At 43.8% G+C, this 17,989-nt stretch overlaps 2 protein-coding genes across 2 annotated transcripts; both read right to left on the bottom strand.

The window, feature by feature from the left end:
* Positions 1 to 1,016: 1,016 nt before the first annotated feature.
* On the bottom strand, positions 1,017 to 12,724 carry LOC119014532 (dual specificity mitogen-activated protein kinase kinase 6-like). The gene is made up of 12 exons (XM_037089811.1): positions 12,133 to 12,724; positions 7,475 to 7,544; positions 6,240 to 6,288; positions 6,031 to 6,144; positions 5,704 to 5,823; positions 5,488 to 5,604; positions 5,347 to 5,398; positions 5,117 to 5,244; positions 4,082 to 4,159; positions 3,757 to 3,896; positions 3,463 to 3,508; positions 1,017 to 3,197 (listed from the first exon to the last, which is right to left on the bottom strand). Exons 1-12 carry the CDS (start codon positions 12,149 to 12,151, stop codon positions 3,120 to 3,122), a joined length of 1,011 nt encoding a protein of 336 aa, XP_036945706.1. The 5' UTR covers positions 12,152 to 12,724; the 3' UTR covers positions 1,017 to 3,119.
* Positions 12,725 to 14,085: 1,361 nt separating this feature from the next.
* btbd17b (BTB (POZ) domain containing 17b) lies at positions 14,086 to 17,722 on the bottom strand. Its single transcript, XM_037090123.1, has 3 exons — positions 17,590 to 17,722; positions 15,961 to 16,246; positions 14,086 to 15,376 (listed from the first exon to the last, which is right to left on the bottom strand). Exons 1-3 carry the CDS (start codon positions 17,675 to 17,677, stop codon positions 14,302 to 14,304), a joined length of 1,449 nt encoding a protein of 482 aa, XP_036946018.1. The 5' UTR covers positions 17,678 to 17,722; the 3' UTR covers positions 14,086 to 14,301.
* Positions 17,723 to 17,989: the final 267 nt, after the last annotated feature.

Here is a 17,989-nt window from a genome sequence, read left to right as displayed (position 1 = left end):
CAAAACTTAAAAAAAAAACATCGTAAGAATCCCAGTTTGTTCTAGAAAACCCTGATCTCAGTGATAACGAAGAGTAAACATGCAGTTGGAGAAAAAATTGGCAGGTTTTGTTACTTACGCAGATTAACGGGGGAACACACCTTGACACAACACCTCGGATTCTATCACACTACATCTTCGCCTTCTTTGCCCCCTCCATCAGCAGGGCCTTTTATGCTTCCACTGTTAATCCACCATTATCCCAGGATCGTGACCTGGGAAAACAGTGTCTCTTCCTGTTCTGGTTGCGCAATGGCAGGCTGGCTTCCTTTGTGCCGTAACTCGTCCTCCGTTTTTGCAAGCAAAAATCAATCCCGGTGGCAGGCCGAATGGCATAGAGAAAGCAAGGTTAAAGGGAACCAATCTATACGTGGATGGGGTCATATTTCTGCAGCCATTACTACGTGCAATCAGATTTCACTCCAAAATGAGGCTGCCAACACCTGAACAGAGCTGCGTCCAAACAGGTTTTGAATCAACAGTCTTGTTTGCGAAACATTCAGCCACCATGCCAGTTGACAACTGCTGCTGCTCGAGCCGTTTGCAAACTATACTGCAGGATGGCGAGTGCTTTAGCACTTGTAGAATTGAGTCATTGTTGGTTTTGGTATTTGCAGGGCAATAAGAACATATAATATTGCCAGCATTATCCTTGAGATCCAATATACAGGATTTAGGGGCAGACAGGGAGCACAATATTCAGAATTTTGTTTCTTCTAAGAATGGCTGTGTTTCAATTCATGTAGAATGGGATTTTTAAATCTATACAGGGAGCAGGTCCGTACCAAAATGGACAACCCAAACACTGGCTCGAAAGCCTTGTCTCCTGGTGAGTTGGTTACAATCTACAACAACTCTGCTAAATGCCACCACAACCTACAAATTGACTGAACGTTGTAGTCTAGTCTCTGCAGTACCCACATTTTTGTTTTTTTAAATCGCTAAACCTTTAGCAATCATGAAAAGAGAGCTATAAATGAACATACTTAACAATAAAGCCTTTATTTTTTTGTCTTTCCATAGTTCAAGTTTGTCAGTCCCACCCAATGACAAGGTGGCAAATAGAGTGAAGGAGTAAGAGGTAGAGCAAGTGTTCCATTCTCATTGTGATCAGCGTAAAAACTCACTTTTACACACCAAGGGAATGGCCATCCAAAGAAGGCCGGCTTAAAGAAAAAAAAAAAAGAAAGAAAGAAAAAAAAAAACTAAACAAAACTAATAACAGCAGCTTCTTTGTGGTGTTTCTAGCTTTCCCTTATTATTCACAATCATAAATACTCCTGACTCTCACTGACTTTTTTGATAAAGGTTGCACTACAGTGTAAACCAGAGAGGCGATGAGTGCTGGCCACAGACAGGAGGCGCGGCAGTCATCATCACTATCGTCACCATCATCATCATCATCACCATCATCATCATCATCACAGTCTCTGAACACTTGGGGAAACTGCCACATGGCAGGGGGCCTTTTGCTGTATGTCCAAGGCTAAGGGGCTCTGCATAGTATGGTCAGACAGGAGAGATCATGGCTGCCCACCACGGAGTGAAAGAGGCTCTCAGTCCAGCACTCAAGGAGAGTACGACCTAGGGAAAAATAAAATGGGGTCGCCCCGCGTGAAGGAGAGCGCAGAAACCTGAGCGGTGGAGCCTGACGGCACATCAGTCCAAAATAGGTGAACGATAGTCAGCTGGCCCTGTGAGTACAAGTGTTTGTGTATTTGTGTATCACACTGCATTAAAACTAACTATTACCAACCACTCTACCACTCGTCAGCACTGCTAGGTCGGGACAGTGCTATGTTACATTTAAAATGAAAAAAAAAGAAAAAAAGGAGATAGTATTTACAACCTCAACACATAAATTACTTCCCTAACATACTGTCTGTGTAATGCATAATAAGGACTCTGGGGGGGGGGGGGGTAAAAAAAAAACAACATAAGTGCTTGTATGTAAAAGAGAATTGAGAAATGTAGACTGAGTGAGAAAAAATAAGTTTAAATGCTGCTGTAATCAAAATCAAAAAAATGCAGGCCAGAAAAACAGGGGAAAAAAAACAATTAATGCGGTAATTCATGAGAACGATTTGCAAAATGGCACACAGAAAAGAGATAAAGCTGTGAGCTTGATTTAACCCCTGAATACTTCCAGGTAGGAACGACGGCAGCACTGGCGCCGACTCATTAATACCCGAGAAAGAAGAAGAGTAGGGATGGGGGGGTCGCTGCAGCTCGGATCGATGATACTGGACGCTTCACATTCCTCAGAGATCTAGGAATGACTCGCAACTCCTCCCCGTCCAGAATGTGACCTTTGACATTTCTTACGTGTTTTTGTCTCGGCTCTGGAGCCTCCCACGGCTCCGGCGACAGCTGCAGCCCCGACTGCGCTGGACCGATCCCCATCAGGGTAGAACCAGGTGGAGCGTGTTCACCTGACGCGATCTGATCTGACAAATAAGGCCCTCGTCTGGTAAAAATTCACACTTGATATACAGTATCAAAACTCTGCATAATGAGAAAAAAAAACATACATATGCAAATATAGCTTTCAATACACAACATACACATTAACTGTTGGTTTTTTTGCAGATGAAATTCAAAGTACTCATACAATATGTGTCACAAACAAAGTAATGGCTGGCTCTGTCCATTTCTGAAGAGAGAGATAAAAAGGGGCAGTGGGGCAAAAAACAGAAAAAGAACAAGACAAAAAAAAAAAAAAAAAAACACAATCGGATTCAGTTCATATTTGCCGTGTTGAATAAATGCACACACAGGAAGCTTGGAGGACTGAATCAAACCTCTCCAGTTGGGTTTTTTTTTTTTTTGACCGTACAAAGTTCATATCACCACCACTCTCCCACTCCAGTGCTGCTGGGCTGCTGTCCGTCTTTGGGTCATTCCCTCCCGCCCCCCCCCCTCCGTCCTGTTGTGTGTGGGTACATGAGAGTCTGTCATTCCAGTGAGTTTGAAAAAAACAAAAAAAAGAAAAAAAAAAGAAAAACAGGGGTAGGCCATTGGTTCGTTTTGCTGAGAGGTCCCCGCCTACCCTGATGGGCTGGAGCCCCAGCGGGAGCCCATCAGTCATCCAGGATGACCTTGACAAAACTGGCCACGTCTGTGTCTTTGGAGTCATGCAGGGTGAAAAAGGGGTGTTCCTGCATCAAAAGAAGGAAAAACATTGTTAGATATGTTTTCTTTAATGACTAAAAACACCTACATCATGTCTGTTTTGTTGTTTGTTGTTTGTTCAGCCTTGACAGGTTAAACTGGGTGAGCCTGGCCTCTTGTGGAAGAAAGCGAGAGCACGCTGAACGTTACAGCAGGGATGGTGATGAAAGAAAAAGTAGCATAACGTAGACAAATATTTGTCAGTGTTTTTGGAGAAAGAGGAAAAAATGTATGTAAAAAAAGTGTACCAACCATTAATTCTGTATAAGCTGGTCTTTCATTTGGTTTCTTTCTTAAGCTGCAAAACAAAGAAATGAAAAGCAAAAGTGAAAAAAACAGAAGATTCAAATGTTTCATGATTAATAAAAAGAGAAGAAGAAAAAACACATCTAAGAATAGTCCAGATATAAAAACTCCAGACACTTGTTCCACCTGTCTCAGTAAACACAGGGCAAACACTGACCCCTGCTGGGCCTCTGACAGAGTGACAGAGTGGCACAACGTCGAGGACAAATCTACACATTTGCCATCGAGAGGGAGGCTCACCACTGGGAGATGAAGTCTACAAACTCTGGGGAGAAACGGTCGGCGGGCAGCTGCGGAGACGGCTCGTCCACCACCTGTTTGAGCTGCTGGAACGGGGTGCCCCATGAGTCATAGGGGAATTTCAAAATGGCCAGCTCAATCTGAGGGACAGAGGAAGGTGGATTAAAGAGGATCATACCTGTTTCCTGTTCTTGGATTATTAAGCGCTTTCTCCTGCTTTAAAAAGGTGACAAATTCATCCTTTTTTTTTTTTTTTTTTTTTTTAGATGTAAATGCTGTTATCTGGGGATTACTGGTGAACTTTAGGATGCCCAACCCGACTCACCATCGTGATACCCAGACTCCATATGTCTGATTTGACACTGTAGCCTTTCTGGTTGAGGTCAGGGTTGATCCGCTCAGGCTGAAATGGAAATTAATAAAAAACAGCATAAATACCACCGCTATCAGGCAATAATTAATGATGAACAGTTATTTATTATTAGCTAGAAATATGCAGCACTTTTTAAGAACAAGGTCTGCTTTTAACACTTTTTTACAAGCATAAACAGAAACTGGAAGGAATTATACTGATAAATATCAATTATTAGAATAGCATTTATTGATGAATCAAATCTGTCAGCTAAAGGTGTTTTAGACTGCACTCAAAATAGTCCACTGAGTTTATGTTCCAATGAAAGATGTGTGAAAGCTTTGGCTTGAGGACAGTAAAGGCTTAATTGATAATTTTATGGTAACTAATCTAATTTTACACATACAATGTCATGCTTTTTACCTTCCTCTGAAAAAGACAGGGCTGTTAATGAAAACAAATAATCCACTGAAATTCCTGTTGACATGCAGCTGCTCAAACTCCAATTAACAAACTCAGCCTCCCTCTTTCTTTCGTTCAGCTGACTTATTGAAAAGGTCGGGGTTGCAATATTTGTGCATATCAAAAAATCTGTTGATATCCAAGTAGGTGTGTTTCTCTTTCTGACCAGAAATGTGGGCTTTTCTTTTGTGCATAGTCAATGACCTCGTCCCCAAGCTGTTGGCTAAAGCTACAGCTGACCACTAACAAGCTAGAGGCAGTGTTTACATCTCATTCATCTGCAATGTATGCTTGCTGCATTGATAACTACACCTTTACTAACAGTGATTTTGTGTAAATGTCCAAAGAATCCTTCTAAATCCTGGCATATCTCAACACTACAGTCGGAATACAGTCTCATTCTGATTATACAAATGGAAACGGCTGTTTACATGACCCATACAAAATTTGGAATATTGTCATATTTTGCTAGATTGTGGAATGTACATGCAAACATTGAAACCAATCTTAAATCTCAGCTAGACTGCACCAGGAGTCCCCACTTACCGCCATGTATGGCTTGCAGCCTGCATCCATTGTTTTGGCCACGGAGTCCACCAGGTGGCCACTGATGCCGAAGTCGCACATTTTCACTTGGCCCTCGGTGTTGATCAGAACATTGGAGGGTTTCACATCTGGAGAGGGACACGAGAGAAAGAACTTAGCCAACCAACAAAAAGGAAACGTCAACGGGAAACTGAAAGCTGCACACAGTGACGATGTGATCCTCTGATTACCTCTGTGTATCACTGACAGGTTACTGTGCAGATGCTCTAATGCCTTGACGATCTGCGAAGTGACGAGAGTGAATTAAATAAATGGTTGGATACAAGAGGAGGAAAACGTTGCACTATCCCTTAGAGGACTACGGGACTTACTGCTACTGTGATCTTCCCCAAGATGTCCTCCGGGATGGTTTTGCCTTTTTCAATAACCTTCTTATAAAACTTATCCAGAGACGTGTCCATCAGCTCCATACAGATCCAAACATCCCCCTGAAGAAAGACACAAGATGAAACAAGATGATCAGTCACACACTCAGCGTAACATATGCAGGAGCTGGTGGCCCATCATAAACATCATGGTCCGTTCACCTCTCTGAAGAGGGCGCCATAGAAGGTCACAGTGAAGAAGCAGTCCACTGTCCTCATGGAGATGTCCAGGTCCATCAGGAGCCTCTTCTGCTCCAGAGTGTTGACGGTGGCACGAATCCTCTGCGGAGACAAACAACACAACATTATCCCTTGTGTGTGTGTGTGTTATAACTCTCACAGATAGACATCCAATACACATCATCCACATGTTTCCAAGATGAGCTCATCAGCTGAATACATCTATATGTCATGGTACTATTTTAAAAACACAGTGTATTTACAGAGATGCCACATCAGGTACCCTGAGCAGCAGCTGCCCCAGCCTACCTTGACAGCCATGATAACACCACTGGGCACATGTTTCATCTTTTCCACCACCCCATACGCTCCCCGCCCGAGCTCGGCAATAAGCTCCAAGTCATCTGCCTTCACCACGAAGTTCTGGACGGAGGAGACAAACATTTCATCCGTGTGTTAATTCAACTGAGGAAATGTTTTAATAAGAAAGGATGGGGAGCGTTTCCAGACGACTTTACCTGATCTCCGATTGTGACACAAGCTTTCGAGTCGAGATCTCGAGGGGGCCTGTAAGGAGAGAGCGACACTGGTTACAGCTGGTGCTAAACCAGTTGTAATCCATATCATGTTATGAATCTAAGTCTGACACTCGTCATTCATAACTATAGCTTTTAACCAGATCATGGATGTCTGTAACTGGACATCTGGATCTTAGTTATCAAACAAACAAGCTGAGTAACTGCTTTATTTAGTGGTGTTTTGTTTTTTTACAATGAACACTGAAGGAATCCTAACATATCTATAAATCAGCCATGGTACTTGTTTATCAACTGAAGAGAACAACGCTCTTGATCAGGTGCTACGTCATCAATCTGACATTACAAAACACATTTAAGATACAACAAATGTGTACATTAATAAAATAATTACATTTAAAAGGACAGTTCCCTCCGAAATCAAAAGTCCACATTTCTCCTCTCATCTGTAGTGCCAATCCATCTAGATTATTTTGGTGTGAGTTGCCAAGTTTCAGAGGTATCGGCAGTAGAGATGTTTTCTCTCTGATATAATAGAACTAGATGGTACTTTGCTTGCACCTACTCATGGACGAGAGTCTTACTCATCAATCGCTTCCCCCTCTGCTGAGTAACAATGATAGCATGCTTAGTTAAGCTAAGCTAAATCCATACTACAGGATCTCTGCCATGATGATCGTTTTTTTTGAGCGTGCTGACAAAAGGCCCCACTTTAGAGGCGATTGAGGCCTGTTCACTTTTCATCCGTGACTCTCGGTCGCAGATCTATGATGTAGTTTATAATCCACAAAGACTGCAAGACCCCCACTTACAAGAAAGGGAGTTCTGTTGTGTGAACACTTTGAAAATCGCAGTGTGGTGTAACTATTAGCTTCGTCAGCTTGCCTCTCATCTTTGAGCGCATGCACGTTTCCTTCTGCCAGTGATACGAACAGAAAGTAGTTCCTATGTGAAAACTGCTCACAGCAAGTTTTTTTTTGACAATCTAAATGGATTAACAGCACTAAAAGTAAGAGGAAAAATGGGAACTGTCCGTTAAATTTCTGGTATTTCTACTGGTGACTAATTAAGGTTAACTGACCAATCATGCACATCCCTTATTTTCACCTCTCATAATAAATAAACCTCATGTTTCTTGCTGCCTTTAATTTTGAGACCGTCTTGAGGTTGTATGTGCATTCAACATTATTAAAAAGAATTTTTAAAAGGAGCCTTACGCTGCTGCTGCTGGTGTGGGCTGCGTAAACACTTCTTTGGCCAGCTTCAGCCCAGGGTTCTTCTTCTTCCCTGAGAAACAAGAAATTAGAAAAACTGTTACCTCCTCCACGTTATGTTGGGTCTTACGGAGTGATCAATAAAGCTGCATATAGCAGCAACTGCGAGCTTGTACGATAAAGCAGCGTAATGTGGAAGAACTCGAGCAAATGGACTCCACATCTACAATGTTACTCTGAGCTCAGAGCCACAACAAAGATCCACAGTTCAAATTAAGATCATTAAAGAGCAAACTAAATGGACTTTGTTTTCACATCGGCCTGCTGAGAGGGGGCTTTCATTCTACTCTGGTTGTAAGGAGAGTTTTCAGGGTTGCAATCAATTTGCAGTTGCCTCTGACACAAACTTAAGCGAATGATCTGTTATCTAACTGGAGATTAGGTGTACTCAAAGTTGAGGCCCTGCAAAAGAGAGAAGGTGGACTAAATGACTAATCGACATTGGTATGATGATTCAAATGGGGAAAGAGAGAGAGGGAGGGAGGGAGGGGGTGTTCCAGGGAATCAAGCTTTCCTTCCTGTCATGCCTTTTTACTGGTACAATCACTGCTATTTCAGGTCAAGTTCCAAGGTTTTTTTTTTTCTTTTCCCCCCAGTATCTGGAGAGTGGTGCCGTAAACTGTGCAGCTCTGGGACCCTTTCTGTGTTAAATCACGGACAGCAGTCCATTCATAAACACAGTTTACCAGCAGCCTCTGGGACTTCCCACAAGGGGCTGCGAGTCTGTGCCAGAATGACACAGCTACCGGGCCTACGCAGAACAACACAGGAAAAACAACTCCACTTTACTCGGCGGGGGACACTCGTGTTCAGCGTGTTCGCTCTTGCTGCAAGGTCGACAGGAAAAACAGAGCACTTTTCTTGACCTTTATTCGTTTTGCCCCACTGGGATACGATGAGAAAAACAGTTTAGAGCTGGCTGGTTATTTCCTGTTCTCGTCCTGCTGCACACAGGCTCAAACCAGGCCATGTAATCACTCTACCCCAGTTCAGGGAAACTGGTTTATAAGCGCAAAAACAAGGTGCCCTCGCTTTAAAAACAAATGCCACAGCTCTTTAGAAAAGCTTGCAAAAGTGAGCAACAGGGCAGTATACTGGTGTGATTTCAGCTCATTATTACTGCAGGGTTTGTATTTGCCATTGAGTGAGTCACACCGCTCCAGCGTAGAGGAAGTGCGATTGGGCAAACCCCTCCTTGCTAGATTGAGCTGGAAGGGAAGTGAGGTTTTACTAAGATTTTTAGATTCTATGGCCAACCGCTGAAACGTCAGACAGGTCCATTTTGTACAGCGGACCCAAAAATAGGTCGACAGTGTCTGGACAGACTGCAGCAGTCTCATGTGGTAGGGAGAGATTGAAGTGTGATTTACTCACACGTGCTCAGTCAGAAATAGACTTTGCATTTCCTCTGCATGGGATGAAGTATGAGCGGTCGGAGCCTTCAGATGACCTGACGAATGAGACTAAAAAGCCCTTTTTGTTCATGAAACAAAATTAGGGCAGCACGCAAAACAAGGTGGCACGGCACAAAAACATCTGGCATGTCAACTTTTACTACACACATGCAGCACAAAAACACTGTACATTGTGGTTTGAATTACTGCTGAACATATTTGCACTGGAGTATTAATGGACATGAGATACAAGCCCCTCTCAGGTGGCAGCGTGTGCAGCGATCCTGTAACCAGGACTGTGGGGTTTGGGGACATGACTCACAGCCAGTCCGACTGGACACATCCGCTTAAAACACAACAACTGTCATGGACCCTTTGGGAAATATGATGTCACTTCAGTTGGCCCCCGGCTTGCTGCTCGATGTCCCCGTCAGGGCCAACTGAGGCCAGCTCCTCAGCAGCTCTCTGCTGCAACACCTGCCTGCTGAGCCCGAAAAGACTAAATAGTGCCATGACATCAGCCTCGGCTGCAGTCGAGGTATACTGAGGCAGGACAGGTAAAATAAATACATTTTCAGATACCACTGTCAGACAGTAGTAAGTGAAGGGAGTGTGTGATGCAGAGTAGTAAGTACAGTCATTTTTCCCCCCACATGGGAAAGATGTTATTTCCGATCTAGTATCTGTATCGGATGCTGATTCTGACATGATTCACTCATCGGGTATCGGGCTGATGTCACCCATCCAGATTCCATAGCCTGACAATCAATTTCACTTTTCTTTCTCTTTGAACACATGTATAGAAATCTACTTACCAGCAGTTGATAATGCATTGTTGTGCAGCCTACTTTTTGACTCACAGTTTGAACACATTTAAATTGCGTTTTTATAATATTTTCCACTGTTAAGGAGTCCGGTGTGGTTCACTGCAGCCTCATGTTACCTTACAAATCACAGACAAGGACAATGATAATATCAATATTCAAGAGAAAAGAGCTCTCGGGTCAGTCTCTGTTTCAGCAGGCATCCAAATTCAAGAAAAAAAAGTGGGTCAGTGCATCTCTGGTAGCGTACTGATAGGAGACTCCTATTAGCTGTTACACGGCTGAACAGCATGCTATGTACAGCTTGCTCTCTGTCACTCACTGCAGTACATTGAAGAGGAGATGAAGACAGGGAGACCAGAGAGAACAAAGATATTATCAAATGTGTTGGTGCAATCATTTGCACCCAAATGACACGTACTGCTAGGGGATGAAGCTATGTCACAGCACGTGTATCGCTCAGAACCCGCGCAAGTTCAGTGGCGAGTGTGGTGATGATTGGATGTGCAGTTTTCGAGGAATCTGCAGGCACCGAGGCCAAGCAATTGGGCCATTTTGAGCAAGCACTGCATTCATCTAAACTATAACTGCAACAGTTAGTCTATTAACTAATCAATCTGCTGACAAAAATGTAATTGCCGAATGTTTTAGTCATTCGTCAAGCAGAAAAGTCAAGCTTTTGCTAGTTCCAGCTTCTTAAATATGAGGGTTTGCTGCTTTTCTTAGTAATTTCTGATAGTAAATGAAGACCTAATGTTGAAGGTACCACTTCAGGCTCTTTTTAGGTCTTGTTTTAACAAACTCAACATTTTTGCAGATGCTGTGCTTGAGATCAAAAAAAAAAAACAAAACAGCAACTGTGAATTTGTGCACTCTTGACAGGAAATGCATCAATTTTTAGAAAACCAAAAGACGTTCTGGGGAAACTACCGAGAGTGCAGTAACACATACGTAATGGGGACAAGAATTTCTGGATTGTGCATGGGATCAAAGTGCCAATAGCTGTGTGGGGAGTCACCACCAGGAAGCTCCATATACAGAGAAAAAGGGATGAGTCATGGACAGATAATCTTCCACGCCACCCTATCTCCAAACATGCCTCAGCAATAAGGCAAAAGAAAAAAACACAAAAACAGCCCAGCGGGACACTTGTGTCTTGTGGTGGTGGTGGTCAAGGGGTGGAGTGTGCTCCTGAAGTCAAGAGGATTGGAGAAAAAAAAAAAAAAGGCACCTGGGGGCCTTGCTGTGGTGCACGCAGTAATTAGGGCACCAGAACCTGTGTAGCAGCTACTGGCTGTGCAGCCAGTGAACTGTCAACAAAAGAGAGGCTGCACTTGGTATTGGTGCTGCAAGTCAAAACATGCCATGGTAGGCCAAAGGCTGAGATTGCCTGAGCCAATCTACAGAGGCCCTCTCAAAACGGTGTGTACTCCCGACCATGGTAACGCTAGTATGATTGTGTAACAGCACAAGCGGTGAACTTGAAATGTAAATTGACATCATCATCACCACCATCATCATCATCATGCCTCGTGTCTGTGTGTGACGCAGAGGAAGGACCTTGATTTTTTTTTTTTTTTCCCAAGGTGTGTATTTTATTCAACAGTGTACAGTAATTACACAACACACACACACACTCACTCACTCACTCACTGTCTGGCTGGCTGACTGGCGGAAGTGTGTGATAGCGCCTTTGCCTTTTTAAAAAATAAATAAATAAATAAAAATACAGGAGTTTCCACCCCCGGGGGAGAAAAAATAATAAAGAAGTGCATGTTAGCGGCTGCGACGCTACAATGATGTTTTAGCGCTAACACTAGCTTAAAAAAAAGGGGGCGCAAACACTGTCCGGTCAGTCGTGAGTCAGGAGGCCGGAAAAATACAAAACACCTGTGGTCCCAGTGTGCTTTACTTGAACCCATAAGCAGAAACTGATCCCAGAGCGGTGGTGGTTTCCAGCTGCTTGATGATTACAGCTCGGCAAAAAAGTCCTTTTAATTGTCGAGAAAAAAAGCGGCGTTCGCTAACCACAATACGGGAACTTCAAACCCAACCGACGCGCCTGCACCAGTTAGCTCAAATGAGGAGAAAATGAAACGTTCAGCGCACTTTCCGTAAGTCCACGATGACTATCTCCACACAGCAGGGTGTGTTGAGGCTTCTCGTACTGATAGAAAGCAGTCAAAGACATGCTGGCTAGCTTCTTTCGCTGCCCCCCTCCGCTCTACCACCTCTCATACATGCAGCTTTCCACCTGGCAAGGTTACGTTACTCAAACAAAGCTAGCTAAACTACTTCCACGCACAACTGCACCTCGATGTTGAAGACAAATGCACGGTGGGTTCAAAAAAAAGCAGAAGAAGAGAGGAGAAGAAGCACTCACCTCCTTTAGACAGAGACATTTCCCCTTTGCTTTGATGAGGGGGAAGGGAAGCACAAAGACTTTTGCCTTTTTTTACTCCCTCCCTCCCTGCATCTAGCCTTACACCCGCTCAGGATCGCTGGCTTCTGCAAAAAAAAAAAAAAAAAAAAAAACTAGCAGCGATTAAAGCTAATTATTTGTCCCCGTGCAATCTCAGCGAGTCGATCAGCAGCTCGCACGTTCAAAGATCGATTATTGGACGAATGCACAACTTTAAATAAAGTCGGCGCGGGTCGGACAGTTCGGGTTAGTTTGCTAACAAAACCTGCACTTTTAGGGTGGCCAAAGTCTGACAGCTGAAGGTTCCAGGGACGTGATGACGTGTTTCCGGCTTTGCGCTAAGCAGCATGGGATGCGTAGTTCCCCCCCGCGTTTATTACCATTCAAAAACTTTTTTTTTCTTTTTCCTTTCTTCACCACTTTTTTTTCACAAACCATTTGTAGGTCACCACAGACAGATATGTGTTATTTTAATTCTAATTTATTTACTTAATTTATTGTATGTGTGTCAGGATGGAAGCTAGATTAAATTATTGTTGCCCATAAATAAGTAAAAAAAAATAATTCCAGTCCTCCCTAAATGTTAACTTTATATTATTTTCTTTGTCTTTTCTTCACCATCCTTTTCATTTTTTTTTTTACATTTTATAAGATGTATTAAGAGAGGAAAAACTATATATATATATATATATATATATATATATATATATATATATATATATATATATATATATATATATATATATATATATATATATATAACGATAAAAATGTAAAACCATATTGATTTTTCTTTCATTAAAATAAAAATATAAAGGTCAACACAGCCTGAATTTCTGAATTTCTCACAGTATTGTTTTTTTATTTTATTAATAAATTGTCAGGAGTGTTTGTCAGGGTGAAAATCACAATCTGGTGTCTTACAAAGGTAGATACAATACATGGATTTTTTTTTCTTTTTCTTTATCTTTTCTTCATCATTTGTTATCTTTCCGACATGTTATAAGATGTATTTGGAGAGGGAATATGAATTAAATTTCAACAATTACTGTAAAAAATAAAAATTGTTAAACCACATTAACTTTTCTCCATTCATTTTTATTTGAGTGTGTGTCAAGAGGAAAATCTCAAACTGGTGTTCATAAAAGTTTGATAAAATTTGTAATACTAAGAAAATGTTAACATATATTCCAGTTCCCTGGTATATATGAATAGTTTTTGGTGTTAAAAAAAACAAACATTTTTCTTTGTCTTTTCCCTCATCATTTGTTCCCCTCTCTACATGTTATAAGATGTATTCACTGAGACAAAAAAATAAATTAAAAAAACTGTGACTAATCAAAAATATTGAATATTTTCATTGATGTTTATTTTTATAAATCATTACAGTTCAACACAGACAGATTTTTTTTTTTATATTATCGTTTTTTATTTTATACAGATTTTTTTTGTGTGTCAGGATGAAAATCACATACTGGTCTTTAACAGTTAAATAAAATAAATGTGTGACAATCAATAAGAAAAAATAAAATAGCAGTCATTACTGTCTTGCAAATAACCTACATTATACAAAGGAACACTGATAATGGGATTGCACTTTCGATTACACAGTCTGGCATGAAAACAACAAACATGTATACGAGTGCCATGAACTAATAAAATCTAGATTTGACTGCTGAGTAGTGAAATGCATAAACTCAAAAGCAAGAACGTTTTATTTTGAAAGCAAAAGCTTCTATAGCACCTATGCAAACAACATTAACCGGCAGGTTTTTACTAAATTCAAGGAACAAACTGCCGAACTATAAAATACCTGAACAAATACAGTACAGTGACATGTTCTTCTTCTCTAAATATGAATGAAATACTGAAAAAAACCCACCATCATGATTGTGATAATCACCACCTGAACCGTTGAATTGTGAGTCATTTATTGTACCAAACGCCTCCTTGCTAAATAGTTGGAAGACAACAAAATGCACAGAATACTTAACTATGGAGATGTCACAGACCTGATGCATACACATGTGCTGTGATATGAGTTTACTTTGGGATAAGTGCGCGTGATTGCGTGGGTGGAGGGTGGGTGGTGGATGACGGAGGATGGAGGCCCACACTGAATTCCTGCCTTTACTTCCTGGCAACCAGGAGGGTATGGTAGAGAGGTTTGATGACAACGTGCAGGTAGAGGGAGCTGTCAATGAGGTACTCAGATGCGCGGCGCTGCAGGTCGGCATCCACCAGGAAATCCCCGGCCTCCTCTGTGCTTTGGTGGAAGTTGTAGACATGGCGAACCACCACTTTTCCTTGCTGCCTTGACATCACAATCACCGTCTTCTGGAAGCTCACGCCGGCAAAGTCTGGGCTGGAGGTGGCCGGCGTTACGATGATGCGAGGTCGACCTCCGTCCGTGCGCGTCGGCTGCATGGCGCCCAGCTCGGTGTAGGTTGACCTGGCGCTGAGGGGGAGCCAGCGAGGGGAGAACAGGGCGTTCCAGGTCACTCTCTTGCTGGAGTCGTGGCCGCTGGGCCCGAGCTGGGTCTGGAAGCTGAAACTGCGGTCATCGCGGGTGGGGTTATTGATGACCCAGGGGGAGCCCCAGGAGGACGACAGGTAGTTACGGGGGGTGAAGATACTGCAGTTGACATCAAAGTACTTGGCCAGCTGGATAGGCGAGGCGGAGTGAAACTGGAAAGCTAGGTAGAGTAGATCACGGATGGACTCGTAATACTTCAGCATGAGGTGGGATTGCTTCTGAAGACGGAAGAGGTGCTGCGGGGGGATCATGCCGTATCGAACCGCCTTCAGGGCAATTTCCACTGTCGCGCTGACAGGCTGGTTCTGGCTAATCCAGGCCTCCAGGGCCTCGTAGAGCTCCAGCTCGCTCTGCAGAATGAGGTCAGAGCGCTGGAGCAAGGAGAGGAGCAGGTCTTCGCTGATGGAGACCCATTCTCCGCTCTGCAGCACCGACGTCAGGTTCCAGGCCAGGTACTGCAGGCAGCTGTCCCGCAGGGCCATGTCCCCGATTAGTAGCGCGTAGTTGTACCAGCCGACCACGTGGCCCGCCGGAGATTCGCTCGACAGATGTTGGGTCATATACTGGGTCAGACCCTGCTGCAAGCCCCACACGCGGTACTTGCTGGCCAGCTTGTGCAGGGAGATGGCCTGGTCCAGCCGCACAGAGATGTCACCGCAGTACAGATACCTGCAAGAGAGAGTGAAGTCGGTGAAGCACACTTTGAAGCTCCTCGCATCTGAGTCACTGAGTAAACCCACACAGTCCGATTTTTCGACCGTGAGCTTAAAACAGCAGATGTAATTTTAGACTTCACTCCTCCAGAGGTGAGGAGTAAAACGGTGAGCGAGGGCCGATAACTTCACGTTCGTGGACAAGTACAGTGGCATCTAGATTTAGCTTCGCCGTTTCTTGAGTGTTTACATTTGATCTGAATCAGTTGGCACTATGTAGTTTTGGAGAAGAAATTCAACCTCAGCATTGTAATATTTACCATATTATTGAGGTAATAATACAAGTTTTTCCTTAGGAGAATAAACAAGCTGTTCTCAGAGGAAAATAACGTCCCCAGAATACTGAGGCCATAAAGGTGGCAGGGTCCGCCACATGTAAACAACGTAAAACAGTATGAAATTGTGTTGGTTTGTTTATTCAGTTCATTCAGTCACGACAACGAAGAGAGTTTGCTAACTTAGGTTGTTTAGGCATAAAAAGAGCTTTTCCCCGCTGAATTAAAATTTTCGACATCGTGCACCTTTAAGAGTCGCCCTCACCTGACAAACTTGTCAAAGACAGCCGCGCAGTCGGCCGGCTCCCTCAGGACCAGAGCGCTGTTGTTGCGGCTGAGCAGCAGCTCCTCGAACACGTCGCTCTGCATCGTGAGGACCAGGCTGTGGGCCTGGATCACCTTCACCTCGTCGGTGTTGATGGTGTGCACTCGGAGAGTCACGTCGCTGCCGTTCCCCATGGTGAGCAGGGTCTCCAGACGCTGCACCAAACTCATGGAGTGATTCAGCACCGTGGCCCCATTGTCCAACGCCGTCTCCTGCTTCAGGGCAGCTGTGGAGGGGAAAAAAGAACCGAAATGTCATCAGCACTATTTGAAACGCAGCTTTTTGTGAGATTTCTTTCTTACTCGTCTCCATCATTTGCATCAGCCCCGACTCTGCTTCCTAAGATTTCACAGTTGAATTCATGCCCATTTGTTCCACAACTTCAATCAGATTTGCCTCAGCAGGAACTGGAGGAAAAGCACTCCCGAACTCTGACGACTGAACCACAACTGTCGCGGAGAAAGCAGACAGCGCACATCCTTCTGTTCTCCTGGTTTTTCGATGAATAGAGGAAAAAAGGGAGAGCAACAAGCTCTCGGTGGCTGACTCAGAAAAACCTTTCGTACCAGGTGCTCGGAATAGAGTTTGAAGCACCATTGCAGATGGCATCTTCTATGGGCCCTCTTGTGCGTAAGTGCGAATAGCACACACTGGAGAAGCACACATGAAAGCCTCAGCGTGACGAGCCACTGTTTCCATCCTGCTCTGCCACAGCCATCAGTGGCCCATTACTGGGGGTTTAATGAGACACAGGGGGAGCACACTTGGCTCCCCGGAACGCCTAACGGTCTTCATATCTTTACCACAATCAAGCACCCCCACTTCAAAGTAACCTTTTTCCAATTAGCCAGTCCTGCACCCTGAGCCAGCTGAGCAGAATGGATCCTGTGAGGTGGTGGGGGGTGTGAGTTTTTGATCAAATCTTTCTGGCTCAGAGAGGCCAGTTGAAACGGTATAGCCTATCCGTTACATAATTCAAAAAGAAAACATCGAAGAGACGTCGATTCAAAGTCGACAACGAAAGAAAGTTATGAATAAAGAATGTTTCACTCCAGCCGAGAGGAGCTAAATAAAACATTTTAAGCGCAGAGCCTAATATAGGACTCTGCGCTCACAGGATCTTTCAAATAAAAATCTTTTCAGGAATTTCAAATAAAAGCACAGGAATGTGGCCTTCAATAGCTCTCAAGTCAGCCCATGTTTTTTTTAAAGGAATAAATGCCTGCCCTCAGTGCTTCTATACTTCTATATACTGTACGACTGAGCCGGCACAAAGCCAGGCGGCAAATGGACCTGCCTGTCCTCCCCTTGCACCCGGCAGACAGACAGATGAGGACAGAATAGATGAGTAGAATAGATAAAGACCCGTCCTCTGCCCCGAGGCTGAGCACGAGCCACGCATTCACGCTGTGCCCTACTATCCACTGACAGTATGGGGGAAGCTGGACTGAAATAGAACAATACAGCTTCTCTCACACTGTCAGAGAAATTAAAAAAAAAAAAAAAGAAAGATGCAGAACTGTGATTTCAAATTAAAACAATCCAAAGTGATGCCATTTGTTGTCTTACCTCCTCTAACTGTGACAGAGTGGATGAAGAGGAGCAGGGTGCCCACATAGACCCAGGCAGGGATCCCTTGTTCACATGAGCGTACCATTTCTTCCCAGTTCTTCCCTGCCTCTCTTCCCTTTGTCCTTTCCCCCTCTCTTCCTCACTCTTCTTCTCCCCTGACTCTTCGTCTTCCTCGCCGCCGCTGTGCCTGGATGTGTCGCGTGCGCGCAGGAAAGGTGTGTTGCCCCGTGTGTGCCGCCCGGCTCCCTGTCCCGCACTCTTTATGTAGGACGTTGGCCTTTCCCTGGCGCATCTCGCAACCCCACGGGCTCCATTGATTGGTGGAATCTGGCAGGGGCGTTGCTATAGCGACAGCTTTGATTTTGAATTTCTCCCTTTTGGATGTTACATGGCATTG

The sequence above is a fragment of the Acanthopagrus latus genome, chromosome 23 (genome assembly GCF_904848185.1).
Source record: "Acanthopagrus latus isolate v.2019 chromosome 23, fAcaLat1.1, whole genome shotgun sequence".
Lineage (NCBI taxonomy): Eukaryota > Metazoa > Chordata > Actinopteri > Spariformes > Sparidae > Acanthopagrus > Acanthopagrus latus.
Note: the sequence above shows the minus strand (reverse complement) of the source record. Positions and strands in the feature narration are given on the sequence as shown.

What these genes read in the sequence shown, in the direction of transcription:
- LOC119014532 (XM_037089811.1), bottom strand. An exon ending in CCTGTCAGTGATACACAGAG is followed by an intron (nt 5,245 to 5,346) that starts GTAATCAGAGGA and finishes GTCCCTCTCCAG; the next exon opens with ATGTGAAACCCTCCAATGTT. An exon ending in GGAGTCTGGGTATCACGATG is followed by an intron (nt 3,897 to 4,081) that starts GTGAGTCGGGTT and finishes TCTGTCCCTCAG; the next exon opens with ATTGAGCTGGCCATTTTGAA.
- btbd17b (XM_037090123.1), bottom strand. Translation starts at nt 17,677, where the DNA reads ATGGTACGCTCATGTGAACAAGGGATCCCTGCCTGGGTCTATGTGGGC. An exon ending in CTCTGTCACAGTTAGAGGAG is followed by an intron (nt 16,247 to 17,589) that starts GTAAGACAACAA and finishes TCCCCTCCACAG; the next exon opens with CTGCCCTGAAGCAGGAGACG. An exon ending in GTCTTTGACAAGTTTGTCAG is followed by an intron (nt 15,377 to 15,960) that starts GTGAGGGCGACT and finishes TCTCTCTTGCAG; the next exon opens with GTATCTGTACTGCGGTGACA.